Source organism: Prosopis cineraria, unplaced genomic scaffold (assembly GCF_029017545.1).
Source record: "Prosopis cineraria cultivar Desert tree isolate PC_DT_omini unplaced genomic scaffold, ASM2901754v1 PC13, whole genome shotgun sequence".
In the NCBI taxonomy this organism is placed as follows: domain Eukaryota; kingdom Viridiplantae; phylum Streptophyta; class Magnoliopsida; order Fabales; family Fabaceae; genus Prosopis; species Prosopis cineraria.
This window is the reverse complement of record NW_026555344.1, coordinates 37,759,228-37,770,852: the sequence shown is the minus strand read 5'-3', so window position 1 is coordinate 37,770,852 and position 11,625 is coordinate 37,759,228. Positions and strand designations below refer to the sequence as shown.

At 30.4% G+C, this 11,625-nt stretch overlaps 1 protein-coding gene across 1 annotated transcript; it reads left to right on the top strand.

The window, feature by feature from the left end:
* The first annotated feature begins 1,069 nt into the window (after positions 1-1,069).
* LOC129291353 (glutamate receptor 2.7-like) lies at positions 1,070-9,735 on the top strand. Its single transcript, XM_054928646.1, has 5 exons — positions 1,070-1,399; positions 5,967-7,186; positions 7,573-7,870; positions 8,699-9,114; positions 9,208-9,735. The coding sequence occupies exons 1-5, from the start codon at positions 1,105-1,107 to the stop codon at positions 9,487-9,489; spliced, it is 2,511 nt and encodes an 836-aa protein (XP_054784621.1). The 5' UTR covers positions 1,070-1,104; the 3' UTR covers positions 9,490-9,735.
* The last annotated feature ends 1,890 nt before the right edge of the window (positions 9,736-11,625 follow it).

The window sequence follows — 11,625 nt, the reverse complement described above, 5'->3', positions numbered from 1 at the left end:
AGTTATGCAGGCTTTCAACTTCACCTCGACTCTTGTCAATAAAAAACTGTACTTGAACTTGCAATGTTACACCAAAACTTTGCTTAATTAAATGATATTGCATCTCTTCATATTGCCACTCCCTCCCATACTTTTATAAATTAATGTAGATTATGTACATTATTTAAAAGTTATGGGAAAAATTTTAAGAAATAAATTATAAATAGTGAATTTTTCAAACAAAATTAGTCCCTGTTCCCAATTCACTGTCTGAAGCCGCTATCTTGTCTGAACTTTGGGCCTTTTTTGTTTTTTACCCTTTATCATTCAGGGCAGAATATCACGTGGTATGAAGAAAGTAAAGGTACACCCCAATAATAATGAAGGAACAGGGTTCTTGATTTTTATCATGTTCCTATTCCTCATTTTTGCAATTCATGTTTTTCTTGTAAATTGCTGCTAATCACGTCTAAATTATAAGAAATACGTTGTAATTTTTCTTTAAAAAGGAACTTGGTAATAAAAGATAAGACTCCACATGTTTTTATAAATGAAATGAGTTTTTAGTCCTAAATTATATATTTAAGATGATGAATTCATTTTTGGTATAAACTTTTTATCTAACTTTTTAAAATGATACAATCTAACTTATCAAATGTTAACGTTGACCTTTAATTAATCAAAAAATTATAGAAAATAATGTCAAAAATTACAAAAAAATGATATAAAAAATTGTTAAGGTCTTTTTTTTAAAATAATTTTTAAATTATTATTTGTAATTTTTGAGCATTCTTACTTTTTTGTTATTTTCTGAGGTTTTGAGGTTCTTTTCTGATTGACATTATATTATTTTTAAAAGTTAAAAGAGATAAATTAATATTATACTAAAAATAAATTTAATGTCTTAGATATTTTTGGATCTATATATATATATATAATTTAAGGGTGAAATTATCTATTTATCCTAATTTATTTAAGCAATGGAGTCAATAAGTCAAGTAAAGAATGAATGAACTAAATTATACAGGACAAAACAAATATATCCAGAATAAAATTATCATGTAAGAAGCATATATACTGTTGATGGCTGTTGAGAACAACTGAGGAGAGTGAGAGAGAGCAGAAATGAAGAAAAGGGTGAGAGATTGTGTCATGTTTGTGAGCTTTTTATGCCTAATTACCCTAACCTTCACTGAGTCTGCAACTGTAAGAGGAAGTGGTGGAAGCAGAAGACGACGATCCCCTGTAGATATATCAGTAGGAGTGATTCTGGACTTGAATTCATCACTTGGTCACATGGCTCTCAACTGCACCAACTTCGGACTCCAAGATTTCTATTCCACAAATGATTCTTATACCACCAACCTCCGACTTCACTTCAAGGATTCTGGAAACGATGTCCTCACCGCAGCTTCTGCAGGTAATTTTGAAGTAATTATGATGCTTAAATGTTTATGTCCCCACAAATTAGCAGTGATATCAAGATTTTCTTAAGAAAATGTTTGTCAAATTGTCACAAGTTCGATTTTTGTTCTTCTCCCATGTTTCTGGTTGTTGATGATATGAAACAGAGAATCCCCTGCCTTCGTTTTCACGAATTCCTAACCCCCTTGCCTACCCATGAGCTTAATTAGCATTTCTCGTGATTTTTTTTTTTGGGCATCAAATCATTCCATACCTAAAAATCTAGGCTAATTTGTATTTAGGTTAAAACTCTGCCAAAGTTTAAATTGTTGGTTAAATGATACATAACTCCTCGTGAAATTTGAATTGCGGGTAAATAATCTCCAAACCTTCAAAACTTTAAAATTAAAGGGCATTTTTACATGTCAGACACTTGCTTATTTTAAACTCCTTTGTGTTCCAATTTCTCATTTCAACATTGGAGAACAATGTATTGGGTACCTAGTTGAAAAGGTTAACTTTGACAGCATCTCTTATTTTTTATATTTGGCATCCTTTAGACTAGATAAAAAAACATTTGTACTGTATGTAATATTTTAATGATCGAGATAAGATATAAAAAGCATGCTTACATAGAAGATTATATCAACATATTTAATATAATTTTATAAAAAGAAAATTTTTTATCAATCCATTTATGTTATTACAGTTTTAATTTTATTGGAAATTTTTTAAATTAAATTATCTTGTATCATTGGCTCTACCACTGCTTTGACAGCTAGTTGACTTAAAAAATCGTAGAAAAGATATCGAAAATTACTCAAAAGGATTACAGTTAACTCATTTGTAATTGTTTGAATGTTTTTTGCAATATTTTTAACAACTCATGATCAAAGTTATTTTTTTTAAATGGTAAGGTGTCGTTAGTTAAAAAAAAAAAGACAACGTGTCTAATAATTCACAATTTCGAAATATTGGAAGGGAAAATTGCTCAACAAATAAACTTAGAATACTAGATATTTCTAATGAATAATTAAAAGATAAAAATGTCCTCCAACCCACAATTTTGTAATAACCTTCAAAACTTTTACATTTATGTACAACCACTGGGCCACTGCCAATGATTGATCTGTTATTTATTTCTCTAAAATAATATAATATGATAGAGGGGTTATAGAGATGTTATCTACACATAACTCAAGATCTGAGGGGATTATCTACCTAGAAAATAAATTCGATATTTGGTTACTAACTTAAAAGTTTAGGATTTTTTTAATATAAGTTTTAATAATTGGCGACATGACAGTTATCTGTAAGATCATGTGATTATTTAGATAAATGACGATTTTTCTATAATTTAGCCAAACCATTTTTTTTTCATAAGCTAAGATTGAAATTTTAAAACCTTGTTTAAGATATTTATTAGGGAGAATAATATTTAAGAACCTATTAAAAATATTAATTAAAATTAAAAATTAAGAATCCCAAAATTATGAAATTTCAAGAAAAAAAGAAGACCATGGTTCTCGTCTAGGATTAAAAATTTTAATACTCATCTTTAGCATTTTCAATATATAATTTTTAAATAGTCATCTTACATGTTTCAGTACTTATCTTATATATTTTTAGTACTTAAAACTTTTACCTTTAATTATTTTTTGTAGTGAAACTATAGAAGATAGGTATTGAAAATATCTAACTAGGTGAGTATTGAAAAAAAAAATTGAGTAATGAAAATACTAAAGATGACTTTTTTAATTCCATCTGGAATGAAAAAAAATTTAAAAAAAATTCAGGGTTCGAGGATCATCTGAAATGATAGGCTAACATAGGATTGGACCAAGAGAAGTGCATTTAAGATTAAGAGCTATGCCTATAAAGTTGTTTAAATTACATAAAAAGTCTTTTAATTTAGTTAAAATTTCATTTTCATGCGTTGGCCAATCAAGGGAGGATTTTCATAAATAAATCTTACTAGCAAAATAGAGGTTCTCATGTCAATCTAAGTTTACAGGAACAAAACCTAACCTCAAGGGCGCTTCACTTGGTCCAATCCCATTTGAGCCTGTCATTCCAGATGATCTCCAATCCCAAAAATTCATCTACCGCAATGGGTTGCAGACATTGCTATGCAACATGGACACCTTACATGGATAGAATAAACTTCCATAATTCATGAGACCAAGCTATTTCAAAGCCATATACTCTTTCCTCCTGATAGCCAAGATCCATATGAGAGAGAATCTAGATTTTGTCATTAGTTCCCTAAAGCAAGAGGCTTTTATGCTTCAAAACAATCCAAAGAGCTAGTTGATAGAGAGGCATAGTGGGAAAAAGAAAGCATAGCATGACACTTCAAGAAAGAAGAAACAAAGTATTTTCACTACTAGAAAAATTAAAATTAATAACTAACATTTGATAGGTATTCGTGATGAAACCTTTATCACAGACTAAAATCTATTACTTATTACATAAGTTAGTGATAGAATAGTAACAGATATATGATGTCATCATATTTTGATCAAATTTTATAAATTTAGTGACAAATTTATATTAATGACATATAAGTGATGGACATTTTTTAATTAAAAAATTACTAAAATATGCTTAAATATTATGAAAAAAATAAAAAATTATAATACACATGGAAAGAATTAAATGAATAAAATATTAATAATTACTAAATTAAATAATTACATAAATAATTTTTCTCTTATTATAAGTAAAATACATAATATAAAATGATATAGAAAAATAAAAATATTTTTTATTTTATTATGTAAATTAATATGAAAATAAAATTTTTATCATATAAAAATATTTTAATTATGACATAGATAACGTAAAATGATATAAAAATTATTTATTTTCATAAAATATATATTGATGTTAAATAATATATTTATTAAATAATAATATATAATAATTTATATATTTATACGTGTCAATATGTATGTATATAAATTAATATATATATATATAGTATCAACATATTTAAATAATAATATATTGAAAACATATTAAGTTAAATATATATGTTTAATTAAATTATATATATATATATATATATTAAATTTTGTATTTTAAGAATGAAAAGTCAGTTCAATTCACAAGAAGTGCGGATGACAAGAAGGAGGTCTTGGGTTTAAGACAAGGTAATGTCATAAGTAAAGATAATTAAAATAAATTATTGACATGATAGTGATTTGGTATGGAGAACTAAGTAGCAATGATCTGGTGGATGGTGAGGGTGATGTGTACTTGAGGGGCATGGGGAGGTGACATTTCAGTATTTGAACCTATTAAATTTTTTTTAATTGTAAAATAAATTAGTAATTGACATTTATTAATTAGTAACAGATATTTTTCATAATTAAATTAATGACGGATTCATATTGTCTATGTCATATTTATGATGAAAATACAATCTATCATTAAAGCTAAGATTAATGATTGTCCATCATTAATTTCATTTTCTTCTAATAGCCGCCCTGTCTTTTGATCAAGAATATATTTACAAGCCACTGAGATAGATAAATCGTATCTTTTCCTTCTGTCCACGTATGGCTTTTACTTTAGCTTTACTTTCGCTTTCGCTTTCGCTTTTGTTTTACTTTTCTAAAAGTAGACTTAAGTTGGCAGACGTGTATCACATATTCCATGTCGTCTTTCTCCTCCATTCAACTATAAAAGGGAACTTGAGTGGTGAAGTAAGGCAAAATTTATTGTGTTTGAATAGTCTGCAAGCACTATCAGCCAAAGAATAAAATCAGTGTGTTTTCTTGATGTCTCTCTTTTAAAATTATCTCTTTTCTCATAAAAGCTTGACTTGATAAAATCTTACTTGTATAATATAGAGATTCAAATGTGTTTTGCACTAGCCTCTATAAGGAACTTGTGTATCAAAAAAAAATTTGACCACGATCTATGAGTGTAAACCATGTTAATATGCTTCTAGAACCATAGTTGTTTTATCAAGGGATTGAGGATTCTAAAGTCTCCATATTTACCCAAAAGTTACGTTGAGAAGGCCTTAACTTGGATCAATATTATCCCAAGATACAAAGAGGATGAGCGAAGTGATAAACTCTCGGGTCTTAGATGAAGTGATGGAGGCTGCATTGGATTGACTATTGAGTATTGAGAGAAAGAAAAAAGGGGGAAAAATCAAAAAATCAAGGAAGAGGGAGAAAGTTCCAGAGAATGAACAAAACCAGAATGCCTATAATGATATTTTTAAATAACCTTAGGGGTAATTTTATATTTTCATAATTTATATGCATTAGAAATAACATTAGGTCTCTTAGGATGGAGAAACATGCTCGGTAAGTAGCAAACAAGACGTTAAACCAATGTCTTAATGGTTTAATAAAATGCTTATTTATGATGGGTTTGATCATATTATACATTCTTGTACTTTGTTTAGAACCTCTCAATAATTAAGCACATTTAAGCGACTTATTTGAGATTAACTTGCCTTGGTGGTTTTTCAATGTGATTTTGATCCCTTCTTTATTTATAAATCAAATTTTATAAAGCACTTGCAAATTAAACTAAAATATCATTATCTTTGCATTAAGCAGCTAGGGATCTAATAAACAAGGAAAAGGTGCATGCAATCCTTGGACCTCAAAGCTCTGAGCAGGCAAGGTTTGTTGTAGAACTTGGTTACAAGTATCATGTTCCAGTCATCTGGTTTTCTCCATCTGGTCCATCTCTTTTGCCACCTCGTTCCCGATTCTTCATCCACTCTGACTTCGCCAGCAGAAGCCATTGCTTTCAGTTCAGAGCTATAGCAGCCATTATTAAAGCTTATAATTGGCAATCTGTGATCCCCATTTATGAAGAGCCAGAATTCGGCTACGACCTCATTCCATGTCTCACTTATGCCTTGGAAGAAATGGACACTCGAGTTCCTTACATAAGTTCCATAAAGCAAAATTCCAATGATACTGAAATCAAAGATGAGCTTGACATGCTCAAAGACAAGAGAACACACGTGTTTCTCGTCCACATGACCGTGGAGCTATGGTCAAGACTCGTGAAAATTGCAAAAAATGCAGGCTTGATGAGTAAAGGATATGCTTGGATACTTACCCAAGGGCTATCTTCTGTGATGGATCCCAAAACTAAAGGTATTCAACAGAAAGGCTACATGGATGGTGCATTGGGTGTGGGGCCATCGGTATTTTCCAACAAAAATGACATCATAAGGAAGCGCATTTCCATAGCAACAAGATTAATGATTTACAGTAAAACTCTCTCTCTATATGGCTTGTGGGCTTATGACACTATTACAGCATTGGCCAACGCAGTAGAGAACGCCGGCTTTGTGAATTCTAGTGAAAGCAGAGTTAATCTTGTAGATGCAATTTTGGGTACCCATTTTGCTGGCCTGTCAGGGAGTTTCAGTTTAAGGGAAGGAGAGCTAGAACCATCCGAAGTTGTAGTCTATAATGTGAGAGGACTAAACAATACTATCATTGGATATTGGAGCCCCGGAACAGGACTCCAAAATCACAGTGTAAATGGTGAGCAAATTGGTAAATACAAACTAATGGATCCGATATGGTGGCCGGGTAACACAACGGAGAGACCACCAAAGTTGAAAATTGGAGTCCCAAGGACACATTTTATTGAATTTGCTAATGTTACTGATGTGTCTTTTGATGGCTTTGCTATTGATGTGTTCAAAAAAGTGGTCGATGTTTTGCCATTTCCTTTACCTTATGAGTTTGTAAACATCAATGGGGAGCAAACTCCCTCAAGCTATGATGATCTTCTTTGCAGTATCACAGACAAGGCAAGTTTTCACTCATTTCTCTTGCTTTAAATTGTTATGAGCTTTTCTGTTTGTCATTATCAATCATGATATTGGTATAGTTTCTAAAGGAAGCTTCTGTACGTATACACTCAGTAACATCACATGATATGCCAAGGGACAGGACTAGAATTTTTTTTATGAGGTGTTGAGAATTTTTTTAGTAAGTAATATGATCTGCATGTATAATCCTTGTACCATGTTACAAATGTAAATTATGCTTATGAATGTGAGATGTTGTCTTGATCTTTACACTTGATAACTGATATATATCATCAGTGATAGAATGCTGGCCACAAACATACACAGTTGTATATATGGGGATTCATTTGATTCCAACACTTAATGGGTGTATGAAAATATTGCAGAATGTTGATGTTGATGTCATAATCGGAGACATTACAATTGTAGCGAGTCGCACAAATTGTGTTGACTTCACATTGCCGTATTTAGATTCAAGCGTGTCCATGGTGGTGAAGGTGAGGTCCGACACCAAAAGTCGGTGGATCCTCTTCAAACCTTTTGATTGGTTACTTTGGTTGATTCTTGGTGCGATTTTTGTGGGTGCAACCGTTATTGTAATTATATTAGAAAGAAGAAACAAGGCTGCCAATGGAAGCAAATTCCAACACTTTGCCTGCAATCCCTTCCTCATTTACATGAGCGGTGAGTTCTCTTTCGTTGCACAATTGAATATATATATGTGTGCGCACGCGCGCATATATCAGAATAGGAAAAATGACATTTAAAGACCCCTAAAAATATTAATTAATTTAAGAATAGTGGAATTTTGAAATTTCATATATAAGAGTCATGATCCTTGGCTGGAATTAAATTTTTTGAGTCAATTTTTTTACCAAAAAAAGTTGAGGTGAGTTGGATGATTAGATTTAGGGACTGATTAAAGTCAAACATGCTTCTAAATTTAAAGAGTACGTACAAACACACTTTTAAGATTATTATTACATCAACAACAAAATTTGATCCTTATTTTCAATGCTTGTATTCCATATTTTTACTATTCATCTTCTATATTTTCAGTGCTCAAATTTTTAATTTTTTCAGTAGTCATCTTAAATATGTTTAATACTCATCTTTCACAATTTTAGTAATGAAAAGAATAAACAATTAAGTGTTGAAAATATGGAAGATGACTATTGAAAAAAATTAAAAAATTGAATATTGAAAATTTAGAAATTGAGTATTGAAAATATGGAACATGAGTACCAAAGAATTCACTTAGAAAGCTTTAAGTCTAACCAAGGATGATAGTCCTTTTTGGAATTACAAAATGTCGGTTTCTTTAATTGTAATTAATATTCTTAGAAGTTATTTCCCCCCAGAATATTACTACTTTCCTTTTATAGTTTCAAGTCACCTAGAAGCTTTTCATGTTCCTATTTATTAGTCATTTTGTAAAATCCATGAAGCAATTAACTTTTATTCATGTTTCAACTTGTTACTTATAGCCTATCTGACATGTATCAATTCCAGATATTGGGTCTTTGAAAAGCAAGACATCTAAATGGGTGGTGATAGTGATCACCTTTTTTCTGGGGCTAGCGTTGCAAGTTTACACAGCAAATTTGACATCAATTTTTACAGAGAGAACAACGGCAAAACCTTCTCCATGGAGGGATGTGCAAGAGATTAAAAGGAACAATGGGTCAGTGGGATGTCAAAAGGATTCCTGGGTCAAAGGCCTTCTCATTCACCAACTAGGACTCAAGGAAGATCAGATAAAGGATTATGCAAGTCCTCAAGAGTACAACCATGCTTTATCAAATGGAACCAAAAAAGGAGGTGTGGATGCTATTTTTGATGAAACTCCGTATCTCATGCTCTTCCTTTCCAATTGCTCTTCTTGCAAGATGACAGGACCAATCTACAAAACTGGTGGATTTGCCTTTGTAAGTACTGTTACTGTGTTACTCTCCCCAATATACCTTCTTCCATATGGCATATGAAAAACTTCAATGACGTACTGCATGTTGTGTTTTCAGGCATTCCCAAAGAGTTCTACTTTGGTCTCGAATTTCTCAACTGCAATATTGAATGTGACTCAAAATGTGAAGACATTTCGTGACATGAAGAAGAAAATATTATTACCTGTCACCATTGACAAATCTGAATACAAAAGTGAAGTGGAGAGGCGGAGTTTGACGATAGATGACTTTGGAGGCTTTTTCCCGATAGTATTGTTTGTATTGGTTCTCTTTTTCGGCCTTGCATTTCGTAGAGCTCTTGAAACTAAAGATTCACCTAATCCCTCACCGGCTTTATAAGAAATCGGTTTCATTTTCAAGTGCGTTGTGCTTTGAAGTTCCACCTACCTAACATTTGTGAAATAAATGTGTTATGTATGGGGATCTTACTGTGAATAGTCCAAGTGATAAGAATAAGGTGATGTGAAGAAAAACTATAAGCTTGAGACCTTTTGGTTGTCCTATCTGTTTTTTTTTTTTTTTTTGGGCAGAGATTGTCCTATCTGTTATTTTGTAATAAATGATTTTTCAAGTTCTCTTATTTCTCTTTCTTCAGTTAGTCTATTATTTTTCAACACAATATCCACCGTATATAAGGTTAGTTTAGTATGTATGCGTATCTTGATATTGTCTGCAATATCTTGCACTAGATTATTACATGGAGGAGGGTGAAAAACACAATTTTAGTGCCCTTTTCACATTGGAGCTTGGAATTTCTGGTGCAACAATTTCAGTTTTGACCCCACAAAAACAAGACTATAATTTAATGTTTTACTGGAGGGAATTTTATTTAGTCTTGGAACTTGGAACTCAGTGACACTACTATCAAATAACACTAAAATTAATAAAAATTAAATTTTATAATAAAGTATAATATAGGTCATCTTCTAAGAGTTAATGGATTAACTACTTAAATTATGATTATGAAAGGGTAAATAATGAAGAATTTTTTTATGATGAAATTAATTAAAAACTAAATTAAAATTAAATAAAGAAAATTCAATTGAGAAAATTATTAAGAATAAGCAGTGCAATTAATCACAACCCAATCTTCCAAACTTACTCTTCCTCATCCACAAAATAAATTAATTTCATTTAAATTTATTATTTTAGTTTTATTATATTTTTGTCAAATTATTATTCAAGAATTAAATAAGAAATTAATTTATAGATTAATTGAAATCTTCCTTAACATACAACCTAACAACTGTTCTAAATTAACCATACCAGAAACAAAACATGAATAATCACCCAAGCTCAGCCAAATCACTCTTAAATTACTATATCAATTGATTATAGTAAGTAAATTCTCAAATAAAATTTATAATTCAAAAATCATGCAATAAAACTACTCTAACCAATAATAGTAATTAAAATATAAAATTTAGAAGTAAAGAGAAGAAAAATAAATTAAAATAAAGTTAAAATAAAATATTTTTTTAATATTAAAAATTTTGATTAAAGTTTACAATGATGATTTATAACTGATCACACTAATACTTTAATTTTTCATATAACTAAAAATCCAACAACAGAAATTGAGAACTCATCGCCTCGGTAGCTGAAGAACAGAGCAAAAGACGCGATTGCCTCTGCTTCTTTGTAAAAGTCGTGCTTCTCCTCCGTACTCTATTGTTTGCTTTATATATACGTATATAAAGTGATGCGTTCCTGTGCGTGGCTAAGGGAAGTCTAATAATTTAATAAAATGATCAAACTATTTTAAATAACTCTAATTAAAAAATACACTAAAAAACTCAACAGAAATATAAACAAAATTTTTAAAATTTAATTATTGATTTGATCGCCAAACATGCTCATATTCTTTTTATCCAAAATAATCTCTATTAATATCTTCTAAATTAGATCCAGAGAATCTGCATAAATAAAATAAAATTAAATAAGAAATGTGCAAAATTATCAAAGATATTATTTATACCTTAAAATTCAAGATTTAGTTAGTTAAAATCTCAAAATTAAAAATTGACTAATAAAATCAAATAATAATCAATTAAACTTGATTAGCCTTAATTAAATATTTAAAAGTCTAAATTAAAAGAATGAAAATGTATAGAATTGTCATTTATCACTTGGTATGCTGGAAAGAGAAACCTCATTTTCGAGATAAAGAAACATAAGTTCATGTCTTGGCCCTCCACAAGTTTGTGTTAGAACAGCATCCTTAAAAAAACATTCCAAATATATGCATACCCTCAACCTGAAAGAACTAGCCTTTGGGGTTCCATAAAATGGAGCAACAAATGCAGAATTCATCACCTTTCCAGAGCCTTCAAATAGCTTCCAATCTAGAAAAGCATACTGTGGCAAAGCATCATCATTCATGGTCATGCTCAGCCACAACCTTTTATCACTAGTGATATGGTGGAGAGTGATATCACACTCAACACCAACTGCTAGTCCAGAAACAAAAGAAAG

Excerpts from the sequence above, each read along its gene's own strand:
- LOC129291353 (XM_054928646.1), top strand. The coding sequence starts at position 1,105 with ATGAAGAAAAGGGTGAGAGATTGTGTCATGTTTGTGAGCTTTTTATGC. Across the intron at positions 1,400-5,966 it reads CCTCACCGCAGCTTCTGCAG|CTAGGGATCTAATAAACAAG; the intron begins GTAATTTTGAAG and ends TGCATTAAGCAG. Across the intron at positions 7,871-8,698 it reads CTTCCTCATTTACATGAGCG|ATATTGGGTCTTTGAAAAGC; the intron begins GTGAGTTCTCTT and ends TATCAATTCCAG.